At 41.6% G+C, this 14,901-nt stretch overlaps 1 protein-coding gene across 1 annotated transcript in view; it reads right to left on the bottom strand.

Annotated features, from left to right (window-relative positions):
* Window positions 1-13,861, bottom strand: part of LOC105560410 (suppressor of lurcher protein 1) — a 132,289-nt gene extending 118,428 nt beyond the window's left edge. Inside the window, exons 1-4 of the mRNA XM_012009523.1 lie at window positions 13,711-13,861; window positions 11,907-11,966; window positions 4,484-4,695; window positions 3,144-3,218 (exon numbers count right to left, since the gene is read on the bottom strand). Coding sequence (XP_011864913.1) covers window positions 3,144-3,218; window positions 4,484-4,695; window positions 11,907-11,966; window positions 13,711-13,856 — 493 coding nt within the window. The 5' untranslated portion in view covers window positions 13,857-13,861. The remainder of the gene's footprint in view (window positions 1-3,143; window positions 3,219-4,483; window positions 4,696-11,906; window positions 11,967-13,710) is intronic.
* Window positions 13,862-14,901: the final 1,040 nt, after the last annotated feature.

The raw sequence follows: 14,901 nt of genomic DNA, 5'->3' as shown, positions 1-14,901 counted from the left end.
GGCGTGCGACATCAATGTGCCATTCATTATGTAGGAAATTTACCATTATGCATACACCTGTATACCTGATCAGCATGCTAGCAGAATATTTTTAACTAGATGCGTGTGCAATGCGCTAGACGAGCGTACATATTCATAACTGATGAATAACGTGAATATTCAAGAATATAAAATTGGAGTGCTTGCGCTCCACTTACGGCCATGTAAATTTGTCATACCGTTCATAAATTATGAGCCATAACGACACATTAATCAAGAGTTTACCAATATTGCTGTGGTACATTATCGCAATTACGAAATAGCGTATCGCGCATCATCGAACTCATTGACAGCCGTTATTCCCGATTCTTTAGATTTGCCCGACAGCGCGGCGGCATCGATATACCGATCGTACTGGCAAAGTTCACGTATCGCGTATAAATGTGGTGTGGTGAATTTGAAGGATTCGATAAAAACGATCTCGTAGAATAATCGGAGGGTAACGCGATACGGCATTACTGTCCGGATAACATTTATCATCCTCGCGGAAAAGAAGAATCTTCTTATTCTAGCCCTTGACAGAAGGAACGATATTTCATCGGCAATTAAATCGCTCTAATAGTAAAGGAAATTTGTTATCGCTCGGTACGTCGTAGCAAGTTTGCGACACTTACATCTTAAGTGTAAAGCGTGCGCAGTGCAGAAAGTTATTATTAGTTTCACAGGAAAGCGTACTTTCCGGCTTGGAGACGAGCGTAAAATACCGGGAAACAACGTTACGTCGTTTGCAAAGTTAGCATCGTGCGAGCATAGCACATACATAGCACTTTCCCGAACTGAGTGAGAAAATTGTAGAATTTCGATCCATCATTTCCGTTTCTCTCGCATTCTCCAGCCGGATCTCGTCCGTACGGTTTCTCGCCGAGGACGAGGCGTGGCGTAGCGGTCTGGCATAGCCATCAGAATTTACCGTCTCGCGGCTGACATTATCTGCGACGAAATACGTTATTTTTCGGGGAGCTAACGCGTATATACGTTTAGCGGAACATTACCCTCGTCGACGCGCGCGAGTTTGTCCGCGGACGTTATTTATTGCTTATTCGCTTCACTCCGCGTCGTACGGTAAACAGCACTGTACGAGGGACCTATAAAGTGATCCTGCATGCACGCGTTATTGCGCTCACTGTATACCGTCCCGGTGAACGCAATTTGTTCCTTCTCTCACAGTCGAGCGCGAGAAGAAAAAAAAAGTGGAAACTTGACCATCCGTTTCCGATAGAACAACTTCCTCCGTCTATTTATCGCCGCACTTAATTTCTGCGGTAATTACCTTATCGACGTCCGTTTCGCTCCCGTTCGATTAAAAAGGGAAGACGGGGAAAAAGGCGAGAATACGCAGAAGTTAGCCCTCGGTAGGTTTTCACGGTGCGAACCGACGATATTTTCACGTAACCAACCAATTACGTAAATGAAACCCACTCTCGCTACGACGACATTGCTCATTCTCACTTTACGTAATTACAGTTGGTGCACAAACGTGCCGTAGATCTGTGATCGAAATCTACCGATGTCGCTTTGAAAACATTTCAATCTTCCTCTCGTGACCATTAACCCATCCCTTGGCGATCGCTGAGGTGTTTGAGAAACTGCTCGTTTCCACTCGGCTGTGTCTTGTATAATATTACTCGGAAAGCTAAACAAACGCAGTCGACCGTTTTTATTAAACATTACGCAACGAAAATATATATATATTAATTGCGCATCTAGGGCGCGCAAATGTAATACTTTGAAGCGCTTTGCGAATATGAGCAGGTGGATGTACCGCGCGTCGGTTTTACGGCAGCTTTTACGGTAACCCTAAGCGTCGTGTGGAGGAGAGTTGAAAGACAGGATAGGATCGACCTTCATAAGCTTCGGTGTCTCATAGCGATGGCTCCCATTCGAGCCTCGAGTACTCTCATGACTCCGTTGTGCTGGTAAAGGTTCTCATTGTCACGCATTCCTACGTACGCCGCAGCTGTTGTTGTTCACCCGTATTAAGAGATAGATTTACATGAGTAAACACGTTGAGGTCTAGAGTCCCACGTACAAATTGAGATTAGAGTCAAGCCTGGGAGTATTTGAGTAATTTGAATGCATGTAATTAAATGTTTAAGGACTGTATGAGCATATACACAAGCGTCGAAAGTCATTTCTGTAGATAACTTTTCATTCACGCAAAAGTTGTAAGTCGGAAAGAGAGAGAGAGAGACTTGATTGTTGCTTTTAATATAAAAAAAATTATACGTTGTAACATAATGAATCTATAGGTCTAGCCGTGTGTCCTCTCACGTCGTATTCGAACGCTGCTAAATTGCGCCTTAACAATTGTCAATAAAAGACGAAATAAGTTTCGAGTTTGGAGCCACGAATAAACAGGCAGACGGCAGTCGAGTCATCGACAGGAGCTACTTGTCAACTGAATTTATGGTGAATACTTAGGATATAAGACAAGCATCTTATTTTCATGAAAAAGCCGTAAAGTTCGGAGTCCGTCGAGCTTTCACCATCGTCCATAACATACGGGTGATGATTCTACAAGCGTAAAGTACTCACAAAGTTTATACGCCGCCGCGTTACGGAGAAGTTATGTGCCGAGGGCTCTGGGGAAAATCATATTTCTACACGTATTCGCCGACATTCATGTTGAAGATATCAAAATAATCCTTTTAAACAACGACAGGAACCATATACCCCAGGGGCTGATGTTACCCTTATTCTTTCAGACTTCGTAAAAGTATGTTACGTCTAAAGTAAAATTTTATTTTACATCGAGGTATCCTGTTTCCTAGACTGTGCGTCACGTTTCCCAGATTACATTTCAGTCGTTTGAAAGTCCCACGGGTACGATAATTTTTCCTTTTTTTTCTTTATAAAATTAATCTATCAGATCTAATAAATTAATTAATTATGATACAAATTGGCAAGCCGTACCATTTATCGGCAGACAGACGTCCTTGTATTTTTTTCACGGTTAACCGAGGGAAAGCCTGTCATTCCAATTTTACAGTACTTTAGCTTGCACAAATTTATCTTTTGTGGAGGAAGTGCCGTGGGACGCGGCGAGGCAATTATTGATTAAGAAAGGTGATAAATCGCGTGCACAGCATGCAATGTATACTTACTAGTAGCGCTGACAGCTGGTCCGATGACCGAGTACTTGAGGTTCCCCGTAACGGCCCCTGGGATCTTGTCCGGCTCTGAAACACATTATTGTAATTATCCCCAGAATATACAGTGCCGTTAATTACAACAGGGAGTCGCGTATGCAATGGACCGCAGCCAATCTACCATAGTACAAAGGATCTACCCGCATGATTCATTGTCTTGTAAATACGTAAGGGTGTATTCTTGTTCAAAATGAGAATACCAGCGTCTAACCTTTACATTTTCCCAAAATAATAATTAAATTGATAATTAATATCGATATTAATTAATTTAATACATGTTGATGTAACGACCAAAGGCATTATCGACAATTCCGCCTTGTAGTAATCCACGTATCGTGATATACAATTTAATACGTCAGAAACTCTGTAGTTAATATACGGTAATCAATATATCAAAATATAATTGTCATTTTATTGTCGTATATCTGTTAATGGTAATGTCGAAAAATATAGTAATAACAATAGGTAAATGCAAAGGACAAACCAAATATGTCTGAAAAATGGTGGATGGTTTGGCCGATTACCAAGTAAGCAAAGAACATTTCCAGCCTGCTAACGCAAGCTTCCTCTGCGGGTGTTACAGTTTGCTGGGAAGCTTGACGATCTTCCTTGCCGACCGTGAAAAGCTCCAGCATTATTGGAAAGCTTCGCAAAAGCTCTGTTTCATGGCGCTTTCACGCTTCAGTATAGCGACGCGTTATGTCGAGCTTTTGAACTTGTTCTATTTGAAACTACGGTACCGACCGAGTTTGCAACCTATTTCGATAATTTAATATTAAATTTTTAATAACTTCTTTTAGACTTTACAATCATTCTTTATATTTATGTCTATCACAAAGATGTGAGTGTACTTTAATAAAGATAGAAAATGAAAATTTCGATATGTTTACACAATGAGAATTTTTATGACACTGAATAGTCAGAAGAGATAAAATGATAAAAAGCAAAAAAATTGGCTATCGCGAATGTAGGAATTTTTTAGAAAGAACAGAAAAGTGTGAAACAATTGAGAAGAATGGACAATCTAGATCCGAACACATAGCGAAATCTATTAGTTTTCCCATGTCTATTCCTCAGTACGTGGTACAAGGCAATGGATAATTTAATGGCTCGTCCCATGACTTTAGGGACTCACCTGAGCGGAAATGCCGTCAATAGCCGCGGTCTTACACATCGCAGGAGATGAGACGGTGCCGAAGAAAGAGGAGCGTGGCCGTGGTGGTGGGATCGAAGGATGGTCGGAAGGATGGATTTTCGTGATGTCGACGAGTAATCATCGTTCGATCGTTACTGACCAGGATGCAGCGCATCGTCCAATGGCTGGAATTGGAACATCGCCTTGAAACCCTGGCCCGGCCATTCGGAATTAGCGACGAACTCGACATAGAGACCTGGTCCCGTACTGAGTACCTCCACTTCCGCTCCCTGGTTGCAGAGTACGGCTATTGTGGGCGCCCCTGAATCCGTTCCGTCGTGCACCCTGATTAAATCCGCCCTATTCAGGCAACTGTAACAGGATGTGCCTTTCGTTAGAAGCCGGCAACTTATCGGTACATTACCTTCAGTCGTGACTAATCCCCGCTCTGAGAAATTAAAATATTCTCTTTCAATCGACACTTGTGCTGTTAAGCATTAAGAATATGTTAACGTAATCTTGCTGCTTTAACGTTTGCATCTAACAATACGTTAAAAATGTTAAAGCGTCTTTGTAGGAGTTTACCTCCATTAAGATTTATATCTCGTAATGGGACGCACGAATAAAGAGAGAGAGAGAGTGTCCTCGAGATTCTCGGCAACGAAGAATGTTAAGTTCGCTTTGAGAGTGCTGCGGCTCGTCTAAATAACGCGCGTGAGGAGGAACCGAAGGAGAAGACAAAAGAGACGAAAGGTGGGACAAAGCGAGTTCAGTGGGGTTGAAGGTGAAACTGTGAAGAGTGTACGGTGACAAAGGACGGCGTCGTCGGCAAGACGAGCGGTGGACGGCAGGCCAAGGAGAGAATCTCAACGACCGACGATTCATTCCATACGTGTACGCCAACTACTCCGCTCGATCGTACCGAAGGAGAGTATTACATCTTTCCGGTGCCTTCGCTCGTAGGAATCGTGCACTACATCGACGGGATCGACGAATCGATCGATTTAAAGGCTTGATCGATGACGGCAGACGGGATAACCTTATTACTTGCACAGGTTAAGCAATTACGTTGGCAGAGAAAGATTATCGTCGGAAGAGCCAGAGATTAAAGAGCCATCTCTGTCCCGCCTGCCGTTCCGCTTCCTCGCCACTGAACCTACACGTGCGACTTCTGACCTCATTTACACGCGCACGACAGTATTCATTTTTCTCCGATGTAACGCCGTAAGATATTTTATTATATATCTCTCTCGCGAATCGACAGAGGCACGACGAGATATTCCTCAATTTCGATCGCCGTATTTGAATTATTATAATGAGCAGACGCAAATCCCTCAGATCTGTGTTTAAAACAATCAAATTGAAAAGTTTAACCATGGAGTTAGTGGTGCGCGTAAGTGAACTGAACGCGAAGGCAAGCAAATCCGTCTATCAAAGTTAATCTAGCGTAGCATCGCGCGCCCGGAGTGTGTACACGGAATTCTTCAAGTGCCCAACAAGATTTACTTCGGGCCATCACCGACTCCATTTTGCTCTCGTCGATTTTATTCGTATTTCGTCTACTATGTCTCAGTGGCTATTCCATGAATATCGTTAAAGTAGCGTTTACCTTTGGAAACTTGAATTCAAGCGTGAAAGCACGTTGAAGTATCGAATGGCGATACAAAGAACCGCTCTACGTCTTCTTTTTCTTTTTATTAAACTTTTCGCAAGTTAACGTATATAGTAAGGGATTATTCATTACTTATATCCATAGGAAGGGATTATTGATACTGTCGATAGTTCCCCCAACTATAACTTTATATGAGCGAACGAGTGCGTGCTATAAGCGTGCACTCGGGTAGAGTGGGAGTGTATCGAGTGTTGGATGGAGGAGTCTCTCGGTATCCATCAGCACCATTCACGATAATATCCGAGTGCATCTGACGGAGCGGCTTAACGTTGATATATGGAGGCATTTCTCAGCTCTTACCCGAGCTCTTACAGATTTTTACCACCAGTCTTGGAGAAAGTGCCATCGGCCACGACATAAATTAACGCTATCGATCGCAGATTTGTCCACCGTATTTCCCACTATATCGTCTTTCAATTCCCGCGCTAGCTATAACCGATAATATTGCGATTATAATATTTCAGTTGACATATTCATCCAATTCTCCTTCTAAATCGCTATTTTTCTAATTGTAGAATGCGCATTCCAGTCGATTATTTCTGCAAATGTAAAATAAAATCTCTTTTTCGAGTTATTTATTACCTCGCGTTATTGATTTTATTTACTAAAAAATAATTAGCGGTGTATATAAAGCTTTGATAAACGAAGATTAAACGAAAATCCAGTTATAACCGTATACATGTTTCATGAAAGCGTGAAAAGTTAATAATTGCACGAGTCGATTGTTATTTCGTCAGGTTCGGATATTCTTCTCTGATTTGACGTTACACAACGAAGGCATTTATTTACCATAACCACTTCGTATAAATACGTCAGCTAATATTCGATCCATTTATCCTGTTACATAAACATCGTTGGATCCGTCGACATACATAAGAATATCAATTAATTTTTACTCAACGCTAAAAAATTGCACATATTATTTCTATAAAGAAAGATTATATTATAAGTATTCTTGATAGAATATCTTTGTCGCAAGGGATTAGATGCGTCAACTATTTAAGAAATATACATATATCTCAATATTTTCGGATTGAATAAATTGCACAACGCTATAGAAATTAATTATTGACAAATTACAAATTTTGTTATAAAAATAAATCCCCGGTTTTCGCCACATTGGCAGCCAATTGCTCGTGAATCACTATGCTACAGGCTATAGCCGGACCCCGATAAAACGTGCGAAACAGAATATAGAGTGAAGTTTAAATGAGATTTGGTACCAGTTTTATACTCACAAAATAAAACCACCGCCAAATAAAGTAGACAGCTTAAAAATTTAGATAGTAATATGTGTCTGCAGAAATATATGTGTACACCTCTTTAAAATATTAAAAAACAATTTTAACGTTAATCTCTTCTTATCACATTAAGCGTACATCTGTACTTGGATCAATTTCGCTGTCGAGCTAAATAGATTCGATTAAAAAGAATTATTTTTAATATTTTATCCGAAAACGCGCGGACGCGAAAGCTAGTTACTTTCAGGATGATATTTTCTTTTTATTTTCATCTATGTTGCTTCCATACCGAGATTTGTGTAATAGCGTAATACGATTTGAAAATTGCTTATTATTCATATCTCGTTGCACTCGCTGTAAAAATTACATTTGTTTTCGTATTATGTGAGCTAGCCCTGGGTGTGTACACAATTTTCTCAAATTTCATGAGCGCGTCACTTCTTACACTCATGAGCTGTTACGCTCGCAAAAATTGGTTTTTCAAATCATATTTAAATCATATTTTCTTCGTGGAGTTATTTTTTACGAGAATTATACAATTTGCGTATAAAACGTCATTGTTTGATGATAAAGGCAAATAATTGTTCAGCCTTACCACGACATTATCTGCTTGAGTATTTTTCTCAATTTTCGCAGTTTAATCGCAAAATCATTGATTTTCATTTGAGAGTTCAAAGTTAAAAGGTCACTAACGGAATGAAATTAAGGGAGCTCAATACTGAATTAGGACAGAGTTCGAGGATTTATCAAGGATTAACTCCTGCACGCTGCAACTGCAAGTCCCCAGGCACCTCTCGTTTCTCCAAGTCGACCTCCCAATCACCATTCTCAGCTCTAAGTCTTCGCGCAGAGAGGAACTTTATGTGGGTTAAGTAGAATCGTGGTCCACACCGTATTCAAAGGATTTAGAGGTCAGGTGTAACCGGCACACACTACGGGGGGATTTAAAAGGCGAGAATTCCCGTAAAAGTACGCTATCGCTGTCAAGTCGAGATCGCGTTGCGGCCAAGTTAATTACAACGAGCTGCGAAAATCGTGCATTAAATTCGTATAACTGGCTTTAAATCCTTAACAAAGACCGATAGGAACGTAGTTCGGTAGAATTCGTCTCGTAAATATCTTGCAAGGTATTCGTAGCGCTCGTAGGCGGAATATGAAGTTTACCGAGCTACATGTAAGAAACACGAAAAAGAGAGAGATTGAAAAAGAGAGAGAGAGAGAATGAGAGGGAAAAAGAGCGAGATCTCGACATGAAATACAGCTCGAGTGAAATATATAGGACTCGCTCGAAAAAATATTCCGATCTTCAGCACGTGCATATGGAGTCCAAGCTTGTCACGTTTTCAATGGCACTAACCAGAGGAAAACGAGGAGACAGGAGGATCTATGGCAACTAGCTTGAAAGGATCGGTAGTCTAGCTGGCAGTATTACTGCCTGGCAGATTTATGCCAGTAATATCTGAAGCATTAGCAATTTGACGTATTGGCGACCGTAAAATTTGGAGTCGCGCGCAGGAAGAGGCTATCTCTCATTCATGGACTGATAATACATCAGATCCCTTCGGGTCGGCGAGCGCGAATGTATCTGGTCTCCCGCTGATTTGCATGCCGTAAGTACACGGAACATCAGCCCCGCGTATACCCTAAGTACTCAGGAGCAGTACCGATCGCGGAAGACCAACTCACGAACGCTCCTCGCGCGGCGTAACGAGATATATCTAACGACCGCGATTATTCTCGGCACGCACATGGAACGCTCATAAAACGTAGCAAGTTCAATACGTACAGCAGCGTTCAAATTACAGCAAACTCGTCCGTCGATCGATCGTTCACTCGCACGTTCATTGGTCAACGCGAAAAACATGCTACGCAAACAAGCCTATCTCTTCGCGGAATATTACTGTACGGAAATTGCAAATTGATACGGATATCTCTCCAAATACATCAAACGGCTCCTTTTCAATCACACATGTGACATTTTCTTCATAAACATATATGTTTCAACATACGAGTATAGTTTCGATAACGATCAATTTTATTCAATAGGAGACTTACCTACGAATAATTGATACAAGTATTTTACATTTATCTCATATCTTAGAAATCTAATGTTTTTCAATTTGCAAAGTCGATATTCGTAGTACGTAACGATATTCGCTGTCGCTCTGGCCGTTGCGTATCGTTTTCATTCAAATAATTTATTCACATTCTCAATATACCTGAAAAAGTACACGCGTGGAGAAAACAATTTGGAAAAGAAAAAGTGTCTTCAAGAAAAAGACTAAGGAATACCCTAAAGAATATTAAACGACACAAGTTGTTTGAAATTGTTAGCGTCTCGCGTGTCGTTCATCGGCAGTGAGTCAGTTTCAGCAGGATTCTGCATCAACGTCTCTCGGCAGCGAGGATAACGCTTACGACGCGACACCCACCGTCATTACCGCTCCTCGGCAAACATTCAAACGAGTTCGTTTGATTAGTTTAATGGTTCGTTTGGTTTTACTCCTCCCTAAGTGTCGAATCTCTATCTCGCGCTACCTCGACCTAAATGTTTTACCAAGCTGGCCGAGCCAATCGACGCCGATTATCATCTATTCGCGTCGTCGCCTAGTCGATAAAATCCTCGGATATCACGGAGTAACTTTTACGATTGCCACGAGTACAGACAAGTTTTACTCGAAATTAATCCGATTTGAAAGGCTTGGAGTCACTCGGGAGGGAACGACAGATTACGCTCGAGCATCGACGCATGTTTTCGTTGGTCAATTCTAAATGGCAATTGTAGAATTAAATTAAAAAGTGGTAAATATACTAAATTAAGATCGGGAGTGACTTTATTTCCCGTGTAAATCCCCATTGCGTCCTTAATCTATCTGCTGAATATTGCCAGCGCGCCGACTGACGTCTACACCGCTCGATCTGTAGCAAATATACGGAGCTGTATCAGGAGAGAAAGTTTTAAATAGAAAAGTTTCGCCTACACTCTCATGATCCTGATATTCGTTATTGCATCTCGTTAACTCTTAAACGTTAATAACTGACAGGTCGTAATTTACAATTAGCGCAATGGTGATTCGTGTGTGTAAATCTTTACCATACTCCAGAAAATGGCACACGCAAAAGCTTTAAGATCTGTGAGAAAAATGCCTCGTACTTAAGTTGCCACAGTAATGATATGCAGATTCCTCTCTGCTGCTATCTATAGATAACTAATAGAAAGACATTTGCTTCACAATACCTCTTAGACTCCGATAAGTACCCGCCAAGTTAAAATTTAAGAGAACGTCTTTCACGTAAGTTTTATTTTCTAATAAAAAGATGAATCATTTTTGCCTCTAACAACATAAATTAATGTACTGGTTTATCAAATAATTAATTTTAAGTAAACTACGCTTAATATTTTTTTTATCGCAATGAGAGATACATTTTCACATTTTGTTTCAATGTGAAAGAGGTAAAGTCGCCAGCGAAACTAATAAAATTTGTTACCAAAGCTATAAAAATGTGTTCGTCTTCGGTAGTAACGATTGAATACTCCCGTAATTCCAACTTGGATAATTTTTTCTTGAAACTACGCGAACGGATGTTGCGCTTTTGGCGATAGTGTACGTGTGCACGTATAAGTGTGCACAAACTTAAAGTTTTTAACAGCCCTGCGGCTTTCATTACGTGTCTTGTTCGAGTTGTAGGGTTATTGGTCTGGAAAATGCAGTGGGAGTTGGGTGGAATCTCGAAGCTGTGCTAAAATATCCTGAATATACGTAGAAAGCATAACAAAATGCTCGTTACTTTTTTCTAATGTAACGTAACATCGGACTAATTGTAAGATTAATGTAAAACGGAAACTCTGTAACGAGCAAATTCTTGAAACGTGCTTTGATTATCGAATAAGAAGTAAATAAATTTTCTAATGTAGCGCAACATCAGGCTAACATTAAGATTCAAGTAAAACGAAACTGACTCATTGTCAGTGACAAGCGAATTGTTGAAACGTGCCTTAATTGCCGAATAAGAGGTAAATCAATACGTACGAAAAGCGGTAACGTCTAAAGCTCTACTTATCACTTGAATGGAAAGCCAGCCATCTGGACATGTCTCTGCGTCCGTACTCCATTTACGTCCATCCGGACATCTCTCTCGCGGTTTCGGCTACGCGCTGTTTTCAACACGCCGCACACGGACGACAGTTTCAAAGTTTTAAATCGACAGGTCGCGCCAATGCCGTCCTACCAGCCGACGGGGCTTAATGGCGCATCTTTTACATAGACGAGGCAGCCCCGGTCATACTTGGTGAATTCACGACTTTGATCCTTCCCGCTAAATCTCCCCAGCTTTTTCTCTTTCGTAACTTGCGGAACTCAATTTCTATCCGGGATATGCGAAGAACGTACGGCAAACTTTTTCCCACGGATGCACCGAACGTTGCTCCCGCAAATCTATCAACTTCGGGATGCACCGGAAGGAAAAATTTGTAAACCATTTATGATGGGGAGAAATTTTGAAACGGCGCGTGTGGAAAATGCCACGGAGACAACTAGTACGATCTCTAATTCGTGTTGCCTCGCGTTTACTCTCCGTTATTGTTCGTCATTACTTCTCATTTAATACGATACGTATGTCACGTTTTCCATACTACGCTAGAAAATCTGAAATAAAAATGCAATACTCGCCTTAGATCTCCTTTTTGCAGAGAAATCTCTTCAAAGACCAAACGGATTCTCTCCTTCAACCTAAAACACAATTAACTAAGTTACTCCGCGTGCGTTTATCCCAGATGAATACATTAAAACGCCACTTATTACTGTATAAAAGCCATGGTAAACGCTATATAACTCGCGATATTAAAACTTGCATTTTTATGAATACGGAAATATTATTACATGCATTTTTCGTCCGAGCGGTACCGCGCGGCGCAGCGGCACACGCGCGCGGTTTATCTTGTTCCCCGTGGTACTAATGAAACAAGATGGGCGAGAGCTGTAATTAATTTCATTATAAGCGCACCTAGCGTATGAATTTGTTAAAACGACGGCGACGACGACGGCGGCGGCGGCGGCGGCGGCGACGGCGGCCGTGAACAATGTGACGGGACCAAATCTCTTTACGAAAAAAGATTTATGGCTGAGTGATAGAAAGTGCCTTTATAAAGACTTAACAAATATGTAGCTTGATGAAGCTATGAAAGAAGAACCAGAATATATTTGTACTTGTGCTGTTTTCCCCTCTGCTTTCTTTCCGTCGCGTTTCTTCCTCACGTGTGAGAATAATCATTGAAAGACTCGTAGCGATGATGGCGTCGGATAAAGGCCGTCGAGGCATCGAGAACAGTGTGGTACGTTAATATAGAGCGAGTGTCATGAATACCTAGCAGATAGACTGCACGCACGTATGTATGTACACGTATATGTATCCGCCGGCTTTATAGCGGCTGGCATAGCGAACGGCGCTGCGTTGACATAACTGTTAGACATATAGGGTTACACACGCTACTTTGATACAATTACTGTAATTAAGCAGCAACCCACAATACTACGGAAATCGCACTCGCGCATACTAGCCCGGCGCCGCGATTAAATTCATCACGATTGAGCGACGTTCTGACTCGACGCCGTTAACTATTTCCTTTGATCGCTGCACGTAGATCAGACATCCACGGAAATCAATGAACTGTGCAAACGATACGTAGCGTGAATTGTGACGTATTATAGATATAACGCAAAACTGTGAAATCCCATTAGATAAGTAAATAGGCTAAATAAATACTCTAAAATAGATTAAGGGGGAGAATAATAAATTACTTTTCTCTTCTACGTGTACTCTGGTAAATTAATATTACCGCGTTTAACGTTTTGTCGGTTAACACTGCGTTACATTTTCATACGTAAATCGCGACGAGGTCTAGCCCCTCTCGGTGTTGTTCCGTGGGACCGGCTAGAGAATAGCAACGCTTCCTGCGAGGGATCATGCCAAGAACTTGCCGGTTTTTCCTCCGCTAGCTGGGCGCGAGTGCAGCTTTTATGCCGCTGTGCTGCGAAACGGCTTGCGACAGGACGGACGTAAACTTTTGGCGGCCACGTAACAAGGAACCGAGATGAGGAACGACGAAAGTTGAGCTGGGTAGGAAGCCGGAAAATTTCTGATGATGGGGAGAACCGCGCTAGTACCAAAACTCAACATGACCTCGTATCTAAAACCAGTACGCCGAGTTTTAGTGGTCTGCGCTGGAAATTAAACCTTTTTCTGAACGCCGTGCGAAACAAACGGCATGCCGAGTTCGATATGATTGAACGTCCTTCGATACGTTAGATTGCGTGTTAATGAACTGCGAGCAGGATTACAGGTTGTCGTCATTAAACGTGCTAAAGCGGTAGATATATGGCGACGGCGGAGATTAGCAGCGGAGATACATTATATATGGATTAGACTCTCCGGAACAGAGCGCATGGGCTCACAAGGGTAGGTCAGATTAGTTACCTTGCCCGGAAGAGGTAGGAGCACCGGATGTTCTTCGGGTAGGAGGATGGGTACCGCGGCGAATAAAATCGTCCGTACTGAGGCGTCGATTGCGAACTGACGAACTCGTGGTCGCATATCGTGCCGGGCACCAGCAGACCGTCCATTTCGAATTTACCTGCAACAAAAAGAAAACGAGGCCCGCGTTACAACGTCATTGATTTTGCGACATGTCTGCTCGTCTCTCGGACGATCCTGTTTTAGTTGTCATTTTGACAAGGCCATCGGACAAGGTTGTCCCAGTTCTTTCTGGGTTGTTGGTTCGTTCAATCTACACCTGAAACTGTAAAAAAGGTCGAAAGAAAATCTGCATTCGCCAGAAACTATTTCACCATGTAAACAGACAATCTTGAATCGTTGTTAAAAACGATATGTAACACGAATAACTACGTATAGTAATTTTATAAATTGACAAAGATTTAGTTTTGTAACTGATGTTTTTAATTATCTACCAATTCTCGGTAGAAACTTTATATGTATATTCGATTGCATACAACATCTTCCTGGTCGATCTTATAGGTTCATCATCTCCTACTATTTTGAAAAAGCTATTGATAAACATCGCAACGCGTGCAGAACAAATTCTATCTGAAAGCTGTCTCTCGCGGGAATGGGAATCGAGATGAAATAAAATTAACGATCGCAAGAGCGTGTCCTTAGAGCGTGCAAATATACCTACTGAATCCGTTACGTATTGATTAACTAGTGGCGCGTCCCACACTCCTTTGTAAGGCGTCGCCATGGTAAAATGATTCAATTTATAACCGAATGTGAGTATCGTTACTCGCTTACGATTACGAAAATGCATAACGGTACAATGCACCGAATCGAAGTTAATCCTAATTTTTTTTTTCGTTTATCCAACCAGCCCGCCTCGTTAGTTTTTGCAGAGTAGGAGCGCGCGTTTCCAAACAAAACCAAACAACAAGCGTATATAACGGATATTTGTGCAATAGCGATTTCGACGTGCGTTCGGAACTATGTACAAATATCTCGAGTACGCGCGATAACGACATCGGCAGGAAAATACAGTGCCGACCGATTTTGTTAAAAGCGCAGGGAATTATCGCCGTTCGTGTGCGTACAAAGGACTCGTACCGTTTTTAAATTCCACGATTTCTACGGGATATGTACGGGCAATTACATCGCTGG

This window comes from Vollenhovia emeryi, unplaced genomic scaffold (assembly GCF_000949405.1).
Source record: "Vollenhovia emeryi isolate VEMERY1.0 unplaced genomic scaffold, V.emery_V1.0 DF939231.1, whole genome shotgun sequence".
NCBI lineage: Eukaryota > Metazoa > Arthropoda > Insecta > Hymenoptera > Formicidae > Vollenhovia > Vollenhovia emeryi.
Note: the sequence above shows the minus strand (reverse complement) of the source record. Positions and strands in the feature narration are given on the sequence as shown.